The 16,131-nt window shown below is 39.8% G+C and overlaps 1 protein-coding gene across 1 annotated transcript in view; it reads left to right on the top strand.

Moving 5' to 3' along the window:
- LOC145992635 (gamma-aminobutyric acid receptor subunit gamma-2-like) overlaps positions 1-16,131 on the top strand; it is a 78,535-nt gene that overhangs the window by 26,684 nt on the left and 35,720 nt on the right. Inside the window, exons 6-7 of the mRNA XM_083129005.1 lie at positions 10,198-10,344; positions 15,343-15,541. Coding sequence (XP_082985131.1) covers positions 10,198-10,344; positions 15,343-15,541 — 346 coding nt within the window. The remainder of the gene's footprint in view (positions 1-10,197; positions 10,345-15,342; positions 15,542-16,131) is intronic.

Here is a 16,131-nt window from a genome sequence, read left to right as displayed (position 1 = left end):
GTATGAATTGCCATACTCTGAAAATTCTGAAGTCTCATTAACCGATTCTGTTGTACAGATCAACCGGTAAATTGAAGCCGCATATTTATATCCTCATTATATTCTAGAACGTTCCGCAGATATAACGATTCGTTAATATTGCCAGTAGTTCGACTCCTTCTATTATTCAAGAACGTTCCCTCTCGCGTTTTCCAGAGATTAAAAATTACAACGAATCGTCCTACTTGTGGTGCTACCTGTGTTGTGCAGCTTCCAGAAAGTTTGCTGCGACAACACCGAAAGCGCAAGAAAAGTTTTCGTGCAATATTATCAACAACAGGGTTATATAGAACATTCTCCGTCTTTATAATTATGGATCTCTTTAAATTATCGTCATAACATTCAAGAAGACAAAAACATAATTTTATGTAGTGTAAACTAAAAATTTCCTGTTTGTGTGGGGGGCTCAAGCACCCTGATACCCACCTTGGATACATGCTATTGACAATAACAGGGTTATAGAACATTCTCCGTCTTGCCTTTATAATTATGTATCTCGTTATATTATCGTCACATTATTCAAGAAGACAAAAACATAATTTTATGCAGTGTAAACTGAAAAATTTCCTGAAGCGGCGGTTCGAGCTCCCTGATCCCCACCTTGGATACATGCTATTAACAATAATAAGGTTATAGAACATTCTCCGTCTTGCCTCTATAATTATTATATATTATATATATTATTATATATTCAAGCACCAATAACCTTATTTTATCTAACGTAATCTGAAAAATTTCCTGAAGGGGGCTTGATCCCACTGATCCCCATCTTGGATACGTGCTATTAACAATAACAAGGTTATAGAACATTCTCCGTCTTGCCTCGATAATTATTTATCTCCTTAAATTATCGTCACATTATTCAAGAAGCCAATAGTCTAAGTTTATATAGTGTAAACTGCAGTGGCGTAGCATGAGCATTTCGGATGGGAACGCCAAGTTAGAAGGAAGGGTAGCCCTTTTTTTTTTTTTTGCTTAAGAGTTTACTTATGGAATTAGCCGACATATGTATTGTCTATTTAAAATCACAATCTCATTGTGTTTATTACATTAAGTCAGCCGGGTTCCGATAAAACATGATCCATGCTTGTTTTATGTAGGAAATAAGATGCCTCAGTGTGCAATAAATGCTTGGAGCACTGGTGTTTTATACCATTTTTAATTAGATTGCTCAAGTCAGAAACACCGCACGCCATTCGGAGTATTTTGCTCCACACGTAACACATCTGTAGCAAAACAGTATTTTATAATCAAGGAAACCTTTCGGCATGACGCAAGTAATTAAAAAACCTACCTCAATCACAAGCGCCTTTAGAACAACAGTAGACTTCATTGTTGTGGATGATACAACTATTGAATGATTTGGTTTATTTTACTTCGCTTTCTATCACTTTTGGCTAATCGCAAATATGAATATGAGTGATGATATTGATGAAGTTGATGAAGAGACACTCACAAAGAACAAACATGCGTAGGCTCGGGATTAGAACCGGAAACCTCTCGCGCTGTGCAAAACACACCGACACGAAGGGGGGGGGGGGTGGATGATCCAACAATCGTACACTCTACTGACGTAACAGTGCCTATTAGTAGTAATTCAGAGTTTCAGACCACTGTTTATTGTATCTTGAGAATGCTGATAAACATTTTAAAATAATTTTGTCAAGAGATCATACAATGTTAAGAGTTTTGAAACGAATACTAAACATTTCCACTGGCACAATATTAGGCAGTTAGGATACTAACGAAAAAAATATTTTTTAAAATAAATAGTTTTGCGGGTTAGGTGGTAGAGCAGCCACAGGCTGAACTTCTACCACGAGGACTTTATCAACTTGTTTGACAAAAACTGTTTTGTTCTTTTAGTTTTTAATGCACTTCACTGTTCTTGCGATAAATTACACGATGCAGTGGTCATTAAAGAAAGATACGTCAGTCAATATTGCTTATTGTAGCATCACACAGCATGAGCAGAGGCACGAGCGCTAAAAACCGGGTAGGAATTCTACTTCTGTCGTCTGCATCTTTTTTTTTTTTTTTTTTGACCAAATGTGGTCGGGGGGTCATCACATGTGGGGAACCTGCTTCTTGTTTATTGATTCATTTACAGGTGTCATTTATTTATTTGAATTACAACAATAAAAATTTAACAATCAACAATAACCATTCCTCTGCATCTGTCGCAAGAGGTTACATTTTCAACTGTTCCCCAAAAATCCCAATACATACTATATTTAACAATACAAGACAATACATACATAAAGGTGGTAACTATTACCACTGGTTCTGAGAAGCCAGTCAGATTAGCTTTTATACATAGGGAAGTGCGATTCTATTGTATTTAGTTTTGATATTCCCAATTTGTTGAATCAAAGGATTGGGATGAGTAGCTAATTTGTCCCATAATTTAAATCGATGGTAACTAAGTACATCTTTACATATAACGTTTCTAAATCTTCATGTAACTGCACAATAGTAGTTAGCCGAGGATAACCCCCTATTGAACGAAGTACACCATTTTGAATTCGCTGGATTTTATTCAGGTGCGTATGTGCGGCCTGCATCCATACGGCACCTGCATATGTTAAAATGGGACGAACCATCATTGCATATAGATGTAATTTTGAAGAGATGGCCAAAACTGGAGATCGCAACATTGGGGTTAGGTAGCCAATCCGTTTCTTCGCTCTTGTGCAGACTGCATTGATATGAGGGCCGAAAGTAAGAAGAGAGTCTATTTGGACTCCCAAATATCGTACTGTTCTTGCAGCTGGTATAGCGGTGCCAAATAATGTTAGGTGTGCTTGATTTTGATTGAAGCTTCCATAACCAAATACCATACTGTTGCATTTTTCCGGATTTAATTTAATTTTCCATTTGCTGGCCCATCTTTCTAATATTGGCAAGAACTTCTTCATTCGGTCTTCGCAAGTGGAAAGTTTTCGCCCATGGACGAAAAAGGCAGTATCATCTGCATATGTTGCGGTAAGTCCATTTGGTATTTCCGGAATGTCGGCCGTGTAAAGAGCATACAGCATAGGAGACAACGCAGAACCCTGCGGGACACCTGCAACTATGGCATAAGCATTGGAGGATGAACCTTGCACCGCTACCCGGAATTGGCGATTCGATAAATAGGACAAAAAGAACTTTTTGTAACATAGTGGCATTGGTAATTGTATCAATTTATGTAGTAAACCTCGATGCCAAACTCGATCAAATGCTTTGCGGACATCGATGTATAGTCCTAAAACTCGATGTTTTCTGTTGAGGTGAGATGCAGAATAGTCGATAACCCTAAGGAGTTGTTCCGTGGTTCCGTGTCCCTGGCGAAAACCAAATTGATGGTTAGGGAGAAGATGATTGTCTTCAACTATCTTAGTCATTCGATTTCTTAGTACTCGTTCGAGCAACTTGCTGACGTGAGAAAGAAGACTGATGGGTCTATAATTGACAGCCTCTTTTGGGTTTTTGCCAGGTTTCGGGATCGCGATAACTTTGGCTGTCTTCCAGATGGTCGGGAAATAACTGCTTTTCAAAATAGCTGTAAACAGTTTAGAGAGAAATACAAAGCCTTTTCTAGTTAATTTTTGTAAAGCAGAAGTGGGAATTCCATCTGAACCTGGCGCTGAAGTTGCTTTTAATGTCTTTGTAATTTTGCTGATTTCTCTTGGAGAAATATGAGAGGCATCTAATTCAGTTGGTAATTGCTTTAGATGCAGATAGCTATGTGCTACAGCTTGTTCAGTGTCCAGGTCTATTAAATCTTCATTTACTTGAAAGTTGTTATAGAATTGGCGAGCTAGAAGTTCGGCTTTGTCCTCTGGAGCCAATACCGTTTGATTATTATCAGTAAGTACAGTTGGAGCTCCGGAATCCCTGGCATTTAGGTGTCTTGCCAATTTCCAGAAAGAAGGATCTTGCACGGTAAGATTTTGCAGGCGTTCGTCCCACTGAGAAATCCTGTCACGTTCGAGGTATTTGTGTAGTTTATTTGCGATAAATTTCCACTCGTATCTGTGGTGGAAAGCAAGTGTTCTTTGCCATCTGCGTCGGGCCCGACGAGTAAGTTGTAGAAGAATCGTAAATATTGGTGATACAGTAATTTTTCTGGTAGTTTGTTGTTCTATAGTAGCTTGTTTATATGCTTTGGCTACGATTGATGTAAAGTGTAGAACTGCAGTGTCGATTTCTTCTGAAGTTTCCATACGTAGATGCAAGTCAAGCTTTTGATGGGTATTTCGTTGAAATTGTTCCCAATTAGTAAAGAACACTTGCGGAGGCTGGAGACGATAGCAATAGACTCCCTGAGCCAAAGCTGTAAAAACCGGCAGGTGATCCGAAGTTAAAGCATCCACCACGTAAGGAACGATGTGCACTCCAATTCCTTTACATAAGAGTATATCCAATACGTCTGGAAGGCCTCTGCCTGTAGGGTAGAAGGTGGGGTCCTTCGGTGCAGAGATCGAAAATGAGGTAGTTGGTAAGATCCGACGAAGAAGATTACCAGCTGTATTGGAAACTCTTGAATTCCACTCAGGATGTTTCGCATTTAGATCTCCAGCGACCACCACATGAGATCCAAGAGAATTTAAGGTAAGAATGTCCTGTTCTTGTAAGGGAAAACTAGGAGGTCTGTAGGCTGCGACAACAATAAGTTCTTTGTCAGCTGCATGTATACGAATTCCTATGGCTTCTATAGATTTTAACTGTGGGAGAGCTATTTGAGCCACATTCATTCCTTTACGAGCTAAAATAAGGAGACCCCCTTTTGGTCGACCAATTCTGTCTTCTCGTATAATGCGATAATCTGGCAAACTCCAATGAATATTAGGCTTCAAATGGGTTTCATTAATAAGTGCAATATCCACTCTCTTTTCCTTTATCTGCTGATATAACTCAGGCGATTGTTGTTTTAAGCCGTTATCGTTGTAGAACAGCAGATTTAATTGACGTAGCAAATTTCGTTTACGAAAAGCAGCCATCAGATTGCATGTCCAATAATATTTGAATAATGGTGCTGATGACTGACATTCCAGTAGTAGCCTGGGAGATATGTTGAAGCCCTCTGGAAAGATGTTGCCAGATTCTTGTTAGGTTCCAAGTTTTTGCTATTTCCAAAAGGGCAATAAAACCATCACCAGTAGTAGTAGGGAGTGGAACGTATGATTTTCTTCTTTGTCTGTTGTGAAGATCTACATATTTAGCATACGTCAGCGGTTGGGATACTGCTGAAGGTCTAGAAGCAGGCTGCGATGATGTTGGGAGTTGATCGGCTGGTGGTGCACTTGCAGACCCTGCAGAAGACATAGGAATGTTTGCAGTTCTTGGAGCAGTTAAAGGCACTGATCTATTAGTAATTTGACTTGATTGTACTGCCTTGATTGAACGAGATTGACTAGCAGTGAACACTAGACATCCACGATAATTAGCAGGATGAGCACCCCCGCAGTTGACACACTTCGGGGGTTGGTCTTCTCGCAAAGTGCAGTCTTTTGCCAAGTGGGCCTTCCCACATTTCACGCAACGTGGAGTTGTAAAACAATTTCGCTGCGTGTGGCCTAATCTTTGGCATCCAAAGCATTGCAGAATCAACGGTGGACGGTAAGGTTCTACTAGTACGCTATAGCGGCCAATGGAGTCCAGTTCATAGATGCTTGATACATCCGGCGATTTCAGAAGTGTCACCAAAAATAGTGGAATTTTCTTCCTCTGTGTTGATGTTGCAGCTCGTTGGGTCATTTGTTGTACCGTCAGCGCTTGATATCCTTCTTTATGTAACGCAGCACAAATTTCCGAAATAGATAAATCGATCGGTAAAAGGCGGAGAACAACTTTTACTTTGTCATTGGTTCTCTCTGGAGCAATGGCATGCTTTATATTCTGTTGTTTCAGAAAATTACACAGTCGAGTAAATTCTGATGGAGAATTTATATGAAAACGAATGCTATCTCTGGTGATCCTGATTTTCGGATTTATATTCAACTTTGCCGACAACACACTAACAAAATTGTGTGGTGCAGGCTGGTCATAAACATAAAGCAGCGGACATCGACGTGTAGTCGTAGGATTTTTATTTGTTAAATCTTGGGGGACATCCACCCCTCCTACTGCCCCATCGATTTGCATTTCTATGTTATCTTTTTCTGTATTTTGCTCATCTTGTTGCAAACTAGCATACATATTAGAGATTTCTAGCGGAGGAAGCCCCATTGTATCTATTGACTTCGGAAGATTTGTTTTCTGGGGTGGAGCCGGTTGAAATCCTTCCGCGTCGACTATAGTAATTTGGGATCTCGAAAATAGGTGTTGTTGTGCGGACGTATCAGAAATATCCGTTTCATCGGATTGTGCTGACTTTCTTTGTCTTGTTTTCCGTCTTTTTAGAGGTGGATTTTTAGAGATGGCCCCTGTAGAACTGGATATATTCCTCTCTTTAGCTCCCGACTGATCTGAAGCAGCTGGCGAGACGTCTGAATGGTGTTGGCGCTGGCTATTTATAGTCTGCTGTGGTTGGTCGTCTTGATTAGTCCAATCAGAAGATAGGTGCTTGTGAATGGTTATTGTATCCGACGAATCACTGAAGTGGTCCGTACGTCTTCTGTGATTGGTTCCGCGAGATTCGCGGGAAGAGCTGCGACTGGTTGTCTTCTCTGGCTTCTCCATCACGCCGATGCTGGCCGCCGCTCGGCGCGATGCTCTCTTGTCGAAACTGGCGCTTCGTTGGGCACCGTGAGGTATCCACGCCAGGTCCAAGAGGACAGAGGGTCGTCTGCATCGGAAGTACAGCGCCTTAAATAGGAAGGCAGGAAAGGTCACATGGCCCCTAGAACCAATCAGGTCTCCGTACGCCCGTGTATGGCGAGAGCATTTCGCTCTTGCTGTAGAGATCCAAGCCACAAGCTTTCCCTCCTTCTCTCTGCCTACAGGCAGGCATGGTCCTGTACGCCAAACCTAGCCGGCGTCCGGCAAGCAAAGACATTAGAGAAATGCTACAAGGAGAGCTGTTAGTGGAGCGTTGTAGACGGATCGCGAAAAATAGCTTTTATAATGCCATTATGCTCAAACATGTATATAATTAGTCACGTTTTACTTTATATTTACAGCATTTACGCATTTTTAAAATTTTAAATCAGGGAACGCCGGGCGTATGGGCGTATTAGGACGCTACGCTACTGGTAAACTGAAACATTTCCTGGGGAATGGCTCGATCACCCGGATTCCCAACTTGGATACGTGCTATTATCAAAAATAGGGTTACAGAACACTCTCCGTCTTTCCTCGATAATTATTTATCTCCTTACCTCATTTTATTTTATTTCACACCACAAGGAACCAAAAACCTCATTTTATCTAATGTAAACTGAAAACTTTCGGGGAGGCTCGAGCCCCTAAGCCCCCTTGGATACGTGCCTGACCTGAACCACTGTGCCATGTATCTCCACCGGGAATCGAACACGAATTTCATTAACGTGGAATGATATCTTGGGACGTTAATTACTTTTTATGTGAAGGTATGTTTAATTTATCTGCTCTTAATATCTTATGTGTAGTTGTTTCCAACTTTGTGTTGACAAAGCATTAGTACGAGATCATTCCTGAATGTGACTAAGCTTTTTTCTTTTACCAATAGAAAACTAATTTAGTTAGTAGACTGAATAAGAAAGACAGAAAGGGAGGGAGAGAAATGAAGACAGAGGGAAAAACGCACAGTGTGTGTGTGTGTGTGAGATATATATATATATATATATATAATTACAAAGGCATATAGAAAGAGAGGGAGAGACAAAGGACGGAAAAGAGAAAGAGATAAGTTAGTGATGCATGGATAGAAAGAGAAGGAGAGAGAGAGAGAGAGAGAGAGAGAGAGAGAGAGACAGAAAAAAGGACGGAAAGGAGAAAGAGACAAGGTTGGTGATGCGTGGATAGAAAGAGAGAGGGAGAGACAGAAAAAGGACGAAAAAGAGAAAGAGATAAGTTAGTGATGCATAGAGAGAAAGAGAGAGAGAGAGAGAGACAGACAGACAAAGGACGGAAAAGAGAAAGAGATAAGTTAGCGAGGCGTAGTGAGAATGAGAGAGAAACAAAATAGGAGTCAGAGCGGTTGGTCCTTGCAGACCCTTCAGCGAAAAATCAGAACTAGATGTATCTATAAGTGCTCTATTAGCCCATATAAGTCTCCCCACCTCTTTTTCTGGCGTAGTTGCTACATACAGCCACACATACACATAAACACTCATAGTGTGAGAAAGCAAATCAGAGGGAGAGGAGGAAATGATATTTCAAGTCCACTAATCTCTTTAGAGATAGAAATAGCGGGAACATTCATGGGGTAGGAGATGTATAGACATAACGTAACACAGAAGAAAAGAACACAGAGAAAGATAAAAAGCGAGAGAAGCTTTCGCGGGCTGAATACTTTTTGTCGTATCTCCACTCTTGGTGACGTTATGGTGTTCCTTACAGGTTAATGCGTCACGTTCCAAAGTGACGTATCTGGTTGTCAAGTGGCATAGGCGTAGCTAGAACTTTATATTTGGGTGTGCACAAAGAGAAAATATGAATTCTTGTACCTTTTTAATAGCATATTTTGCAACACAATCACTTGGCTCTTTAACTGCACTGATGTTTGTAAAGGAATATAAATTCACTAAATGACAGTGTTGAAAATTTCTGAATATATGTAGTAGAAAAAATCAAATTTCATAGAAATTACACACACACAAAATGTTCGTAAATGTTACAAAAAATACATCAAAATACACGTCATCTATAACAATAGACGTCTGTCAAATGGTACAATGTTCTTAAACTCATCAATAACTTCATTTAAATCAATAGACTAAGCTTTTTTCTGTTCCACAAATAGCAAGAGCAGGGCTTCCAATCTATCCTGCTTCTGAGTTGATCTTAATTTAGTTTAAACTTGGGTAAGCTTGGAGAAAGCTCTCTGTCACACGTGTAGCTTTTGACAGGTATAGAAGAAAAGCCCTGCAGTACAGAGTAGAATGCAGTAAATATCTTCTTTCTCCAATGACATCAGAAAATCGAAAATCTATAGACACCCGTTTCATCAGCGATAATGCACACGTTTGTGCCAAGTAATGACATTTTCAACTTCTTACAAACTGCCGCTTATTTTCTCTCTTATTGAATTATCTGTATTTAATTCTTTTTGATAAAGCAGCCCATTAGGGTGTGCCTAGGCACACCCGGCACACCCCGTAGCTACGCCTATGTCAAGTGGTGTGAATTATCAACAACAATAAAATGTTTGCACAAATCTTGTAGCGTAAGGTACGAGGTGAACCAAAGGGGGCCGTACTTATTTCCTTTAATTTCAGAAATTTCATTAGAGATTTGTCAATTGCCCTAGACGTGTAACAATGGCAATTTACAAATCTGTAATGAGAGATAAATGTCTGAAATTAAAAGAAATGACTCCTATGACTAATTAACAAAGTATACGAAACGGATATTTTGCAACATTGCTTGTAACTTAAAAGAAGAAAAGAATTACGAAACCGTTACATCTGTTCTTAAGGTGGCCCATGGCTTCTAGTTGGGTTAGAAAATGATACTTGTGCTAAAGAAAACATACCAATTCATGTTTATTTACGTTTTTACATCTTATTTTAGAAAATTGTTGGTGTCATACTTTTGATTGTTAACATGCACTGTATACAGTAATGAAGAATAGCCGACCTCCGTGGAGGACTGGTCTGCAGAGTCCCTACGACGCCAGGGGGTTCACAATAACTTATAATAAAATGGCTCCTGGCAGCCCGAGACTGTTCGTTTTCTGTATAGTGTACCTGAGGGAGACTGGGTATATTAATGTTGTGCCATTTGTTAGCTGTGTCAAATACAAATATGTTTCTCGTAATGTGGGCCACCTTGGGAACACACGCTACCTTTGGCTCACCTACCTTATTGAAAATCCACATACGTCAAACTTGAATTAGCACTCCTGCAAAGTCAGTGCAGATGGACATACGACAATATAGTTTTCAGTTGGCGATATGTATATGAGAATTTGCTTCGTTAAACATCGATGTCACAACAATCGTATTTCCGACCTTGCCAAATATCCTTGTTGGAGATTTACTGGTTCGTATAGAGTCGTCCTAAACCACCAGTTTCCGTCTTGTTTTCCAGTTAACTTCGCCAACGGCACTATACGGATGAGCTGGCGTAAGAACACGTCTCCCTTATTCAAGCACAAATCGTCCACTTTCGCTCTGCCCCAGTACGTGGTCCAGTTCAGCAGAGTGGAGGAGCCCATCAATATAAAGTATGTGGAAGGTATGTCTGAGCCAGGTATCTGCTTACATTTGTAAACAATAGGATAAGGTGTGGGGACTTAGTTTCTTCTGTTCAATGGGCTACTAGCTTTGCGAGATGTCTGTGTTATTCGTCTTCGAAATTGTGTACCCTGGTGTGGTTGGCAATCTCAGTTGAGAACATCGGCTGTCCTTTAATGAAGTTGCCAAGAGTAATCCTGCCTTTGCTTGTTATGACCCAAGACCCATCGACAGTTACTTTTCCCCACGCCCATGTGGGTCCAGTGGCGCCGGTTTTGTCTATTGCGGATTATTATTAATACAAGCTCATGAAATGACGTTTAACCCTAATCCCTGTCAGCCACACCACCTCTATTTTTTCGATCTTTCAACTGTGAAAATAGGGTGTTCCAAATATTTCTGTATTACTTTTGTTTATAAAAATATAAATGTATTGTAAATAAGAGGCGAAATGCACTACTATCGGATTAAAAATTATACATACTCGAGTTTAGACTGCTATTAAAAATTAACCAGTAGACCTACGAAAATACGACTTACATCAAAATTTAGCTTATTCAATTCTGCGTTAATCTATGCTAGCCAATTTCTTTTTCGGGTAGGCCTTATATTTTTTATCGTCGTGAGAACAAAAAAATGGCCGGTTTTCATAGTTTTGCAAACGATCGCTCTTTTTGAAATTCTATAAATAAAAAACGGGTTGACCAATCGTGATGAAATTTTGGTATGGTGCAGGCAGAAAGGTTTTAAACACAAATCTTGATTTTAAGATTTTCAAAGTTTATCAAAAAAACGTTATCATCAATTTTGCGAAATAACTTTTTCTTAGTATTGGGTAGTCCTACAAATACAGTATTGATTTTGTTTGAAAGCTCTTTGAATCTGTTTTTAAAATCCATTATCGTTGACAATTCACATTGAGGTACTGGTTTGGTTTGATTGGGTGTTTTAAGTCCACTTTATGCGCAGTAAGGCTAATCGGGACTGGACCTACAGTTTAAAGTGGAATCCGAACCACTTGTGCCTCTACCGGGTATCGAACCCGGGTCCCCTTGATTACAAGGCAATGACGCTACCACTGCGCCATGGGGGAGGCCCACATTGAGGTACTGACTTCATTCCGATTGTTATTCAGCGGAGTAAAGATGAGCCCCGAACATGGCCACCCGGCGCGATGTCCGTTAAACCGTGGAAATTGCAGGCTGTCACTGTGAGCGGTGTTTCCACGTTCGGCGTACAGCTTCACCCCGCTCAATAACAATCTGCATAAAGTCAATATCTCAATGTGAATTGACAACGAAAATGGATTTTAAAAACACATTCAAAGAGCTTTCAAACAAGATCAATACTGTATTTGTAGGACTACCCAATACTAAGAAAAAGTTATTTCGCAAAATTGATGATAAAGTTTTTTTGACAAACTTTGAAAATCTGAAAATTAAGAAACAGGTCCTTATTTCGTTCTCACGATGCTACAAACTATACGGAATACTCGAAAAATGATTGGCTAGCATTGATTAACGGAGAATTGAATAAGCTAAATTTTGATATAACTTTTTTTTGTTGTAGGTCAACTGGTTAATTTTTAATTGCAGTCTAAACTCCGATAGTAGGTAGGCCTATTATCAGGCACCATCTTTGAATGCGTATTATTCAAGACACTCATGCCAGTTAGAGTGTACAGTTGGTTAGTAATGGTGGTAGTTTGGTAATTATTATAATTAATGAACAAGTATTCCTCTACAAACAAAAAAGCATTAATGATTTTTTTTATGGTTTTGTGAGTTTTAGTTAATGGTAAAATATCCGTGACATTCATGCAATAATTGGTTATTATATCTTATTGATGATAATATTTTTTTTAATTATTATAATAAATAAATAACTGCACATATACGTATAATAAACAAAGGAAGCAGTGATTCAATATCAAAATGGTTTCATGAATACTAATGATAAAAACAAGTGTGGGGCTGTGAGCCACCCCCCACCCTCTGCTCGGGTAAGTACGTTTCTCGAACGGCACGGGTGCACTCAATCTTCGCATGAAGTGAGTCAGTCATCTTTGTGAGGGCCTCAGCTGATAACATTCTATGTAGTTCATGTGGGAAGTCTAATTTCAGGGGCGCTCCTGCCTTAATATACAAGATGAGGCTGGCCTCACGGTGCTTCTTACTAGGCCGAATAGACTTTCTGCAACGTTCATTTCTAGACATGGTTGGAAACCCATTGCGTCAAATACCATAACATTCATCAGATCGTTGCTTCAAACGCGCCTTTGAAGAGGCAGCCAGTGTAGTAGTTTCTTTCACAACGAAGATGGCATTAGCTACGTCACTGTTCCAAAAACCCTGGATGTAACCTATGAAGTAATTCAAGTATTGGTCATAGGCAGGATTAGAATGTGAGGCCCTCCTTCATTTTTTAAATTCGAATTCTTAATGTAAATCGATATAAGATCTTCAGACACACGCCAGAAAAATATTATCAATTTCAACCAACAACAACAACAATAATAATAATAATAATGATAATAACAACAACAATAGTGCTCCCCCGTGGCCGTTCGGTCTAAGGCGCTGTGCTTTGGACTCCGACTGCGGGACGGCATGGGTTCCGTCTCTGGGTTTTCGGCCTGTGTATAGCACCGGTGGCCACCCACCTTCTTGAGGAAATTGGGGAGCTACGAGTGAGTAGCGTAACCCGGTCTGGGATATCTCCTACCACGCCTGAGAGTTCGACGTGCTGACCCCACGTCACCGGTTGAAGATCTCCACACCTCTAGGTAGGATTGTGGGAGAGAGACTGGCAGTCGGGGGATAGGCCAAGGCCCATACATGCTGTAGAGCCACTGGTTTGATTGATTCATTGAGTTGGTGTTTTAAGTCCACTTTATGCACAGCAAGGCTAATCGGGACTGGACCTACAGTTTAAAGTGGGATCCGAACCACTATGTGCCTCCACCGGGTATCGAACCCGGAACCCCTTGTTTACAAGGCGACGACGCTACCACTAATCCATCGGGAGGCCCTGTAGAGCCACGGGTTATTATTATTATTATCATAATAATAGTTACTGATTACGCAGTAATGTTAGGTTAGTACAGTGTTTTGCCTATAGAGTCTATAATGTATTTTTCTTTGTTTTTGCATTGATTAGTATTTTTCCATTATTTGGAAGCAATTTTGAAAACCTTGATTGTAATTTACTTTAAAGGTCAAATGATTATTATTTTGATCCTTCGTCGAGGACAAAGCATTGTGCCCATAGGCCGATGCCTACTCTGCTTGTATATTAACGTCAGTTGCAACTCGTTTCCTTACATTCGTTTTCAAATATTTCATCAGTGACCCACATAAACGTTTATTCTGCTTTGCTATTTCATCCTTTCATTTTCTTTTAGATGTCCGATGGGAGAATTTTGTTCCCACATCGCGATTCCTACCCGACATTATTGATAACTTTATTGTTACTACACCATTTACAGTTACCTGGATGGACCCACCTGCAAAACCGAACACGTGCTAACATACAGTGCGCAATGTCACAACGTTCAGTGTGCATTTGTTACCGATTGCAACCGTAAAAGATCACTTTCGACTTTCATCAAAATGCATTACATGAGCAATTACAGATTCATCAAGATAAATTATTTTATTCATAGCTTATTTACAGCGGATTGGCTTCTAAAATCAGACAGCTACCGCCCGGTTTATTTAAAATATTAAATATTTGTCGTATTCATTCAAATTGTAATGTTTAACTAGAATTTATAACCGGATTAAACAGAATGCTGTAGTTGTTGTATCACCCACAAAAATTAGCCTTTTCCATCAATTATTCTGACTTCTATTTATTGCAATGTTTTATTGTACTCTTATAAATCCCATGGGACGCGAGGCCCCGGACGGTAGTCCACTTCGCCCACCTCTTGATACGTCTACAATGTTTTTCTTGAGACGGACACAGAATATGCTGCAAGCTTGTGAGACGTAACACTCGAAATATAACGTGCATATTTATCTAGTTATAAAAAATTCTCATGTGTGTGTGTAATATTCGCATCAAAATAATTACAAGGGTTCGTTTTAAGTTCAGCTTGAGTTCGGATAAGCTAACTGAGACTGGACTTTCAAAGTTGCCGGACCACTATACGTACGTACAATGTACTTCGACTTGGAAACGAACCCATGACTCTTTGGTCATAATATGATAGCATTAGATGATTTTTGTTGAGCAGAAGTAATTCTACTCTATTTTTATTGACAATGATTTACTAAAAAAAAGTATGAGTTTGAGATTTCATTTTCACATGAGAAACTAACTATCGCAAAACTTCGGAAATATTTGGCCTAGATTGATTGATTGGTTTGCTTTATTTTACTCCGCTTTTCTGCCACTTTTGGCTAATTGCGAAGATGGGGATGAGTGATGATACGATGAAATTGATGAATGGCCACTCACAAACATCCATGACAAGGCCAGGATTCGAATTCGGGACCATTGGCATTCTATTGCTAGAATGCTCTTTGTTCCATTAGTCAACCAATTAACGTTATTGCCTTGTAATTAAAAAATCCCGAATTCGACGTCGACTCATTTAAGTGTCTAGTAAGTCTAGTTTAAGCCGATTAATGCATTTGTCTACATTTTCATTTTTTTTCTTTTGATGCCTCAAACATTTATTTTCTTTAGTTGTAATATAATGCTATGAATACTTTTTACAAAGATAGTCATCCTTTTTGGGAGTGCCCCCATGCCAATCCCGCTAAATCCGCCAATAAGTTTTAAGAATTGATCATGCAATTAGCCGAAATAATTGACGCATTGTAGCTCGCACGTATTTAAAAAGAATAAAATATCTACACCCTTGCAGTACTGCAGTACTGACAATTTGACTTAACAAATTCATTATAAGTAAAGTTGAAATGTTACTTAAGTACTACTTTGCACGTACATAAATATTTACAGTTAAATAATATTAATTTCCTTTCTCTAGATTACCACTGTGTGCTGCGAGTGATTTACACTTTGTCTCGGCGATTCCCGAACCATCTTTTGGACACTTACCTACCTAGCACCATCTTTGTCGTCATCTCGTGGATCAGCTTCGCGATTCCCAATGACGTCATTCCCGGGAGAATGGTGCTGCTGGTCACCACTCTGCTCACGCTGGTCACCCACTACAACTCGGTGAGGTAAGAGGAAACTCAAATAAAATATAGGCAAGAACCTGTCATACTCGTGTGTACATTTTAAAGAAAGTTTAACCAATCTCACACGGTACTTACATCAAAGATTTTAAGTTCACTTGATGCACATGTATATAGTAGCTACAAGGGCTGATTTTTTAGTAGTAGCAAGGCAACTATTCATTTTCTAGACACATAGCATACATACATGGCTCTAAGTTTTACAGGCCTTCGATGTAGTCCCCAGCGTTGCGTACAACTTATAGCCAGCGATGTGGAAGCCGTCGGATGTCGTTGGCACTGCCTAATCTGACGATAGTGTGAAGAATGTCTCGAACTGTTCGGAAGTGAATCCCACGAAGTGGTTCCTTTATCTTAGGGATTAGGTCGAAGTCGCGGTGGTAGAGCACTTCTCATCCCCACCGATTGAACAAATCAGCCACAGCTCCTGCTGTATGCGCCCGAGCTATGTCATGCAGAATGATGGATGGGTTATGCATAAAGTGTCGCCGTTTTCTTCTGAAGAGCTGCTCGCAGGTTGTTTTGTACTGTTTGTGACACTGTCGTGCTGTGCGATCTCGAGCACATTCAGCTAT

Source organism: Lepisma saccharinum, chromosome 9, assembly GCF_977018435.1.
Source record: "Lepisma saccharinum chromosome 9, izLepSacc3.1, whole genome shotgun sequence".
NCBI lineage: Eukaryota > Metazoa > Arthropoda > Insecta > Zygentoma > Lepismatidae > Lepisma > Lepisma saccharinum.
Note: the sequence above shows the minus strand (reverse complement) of the source record. Positions and strands in the feature narration are given on the sequence as shown.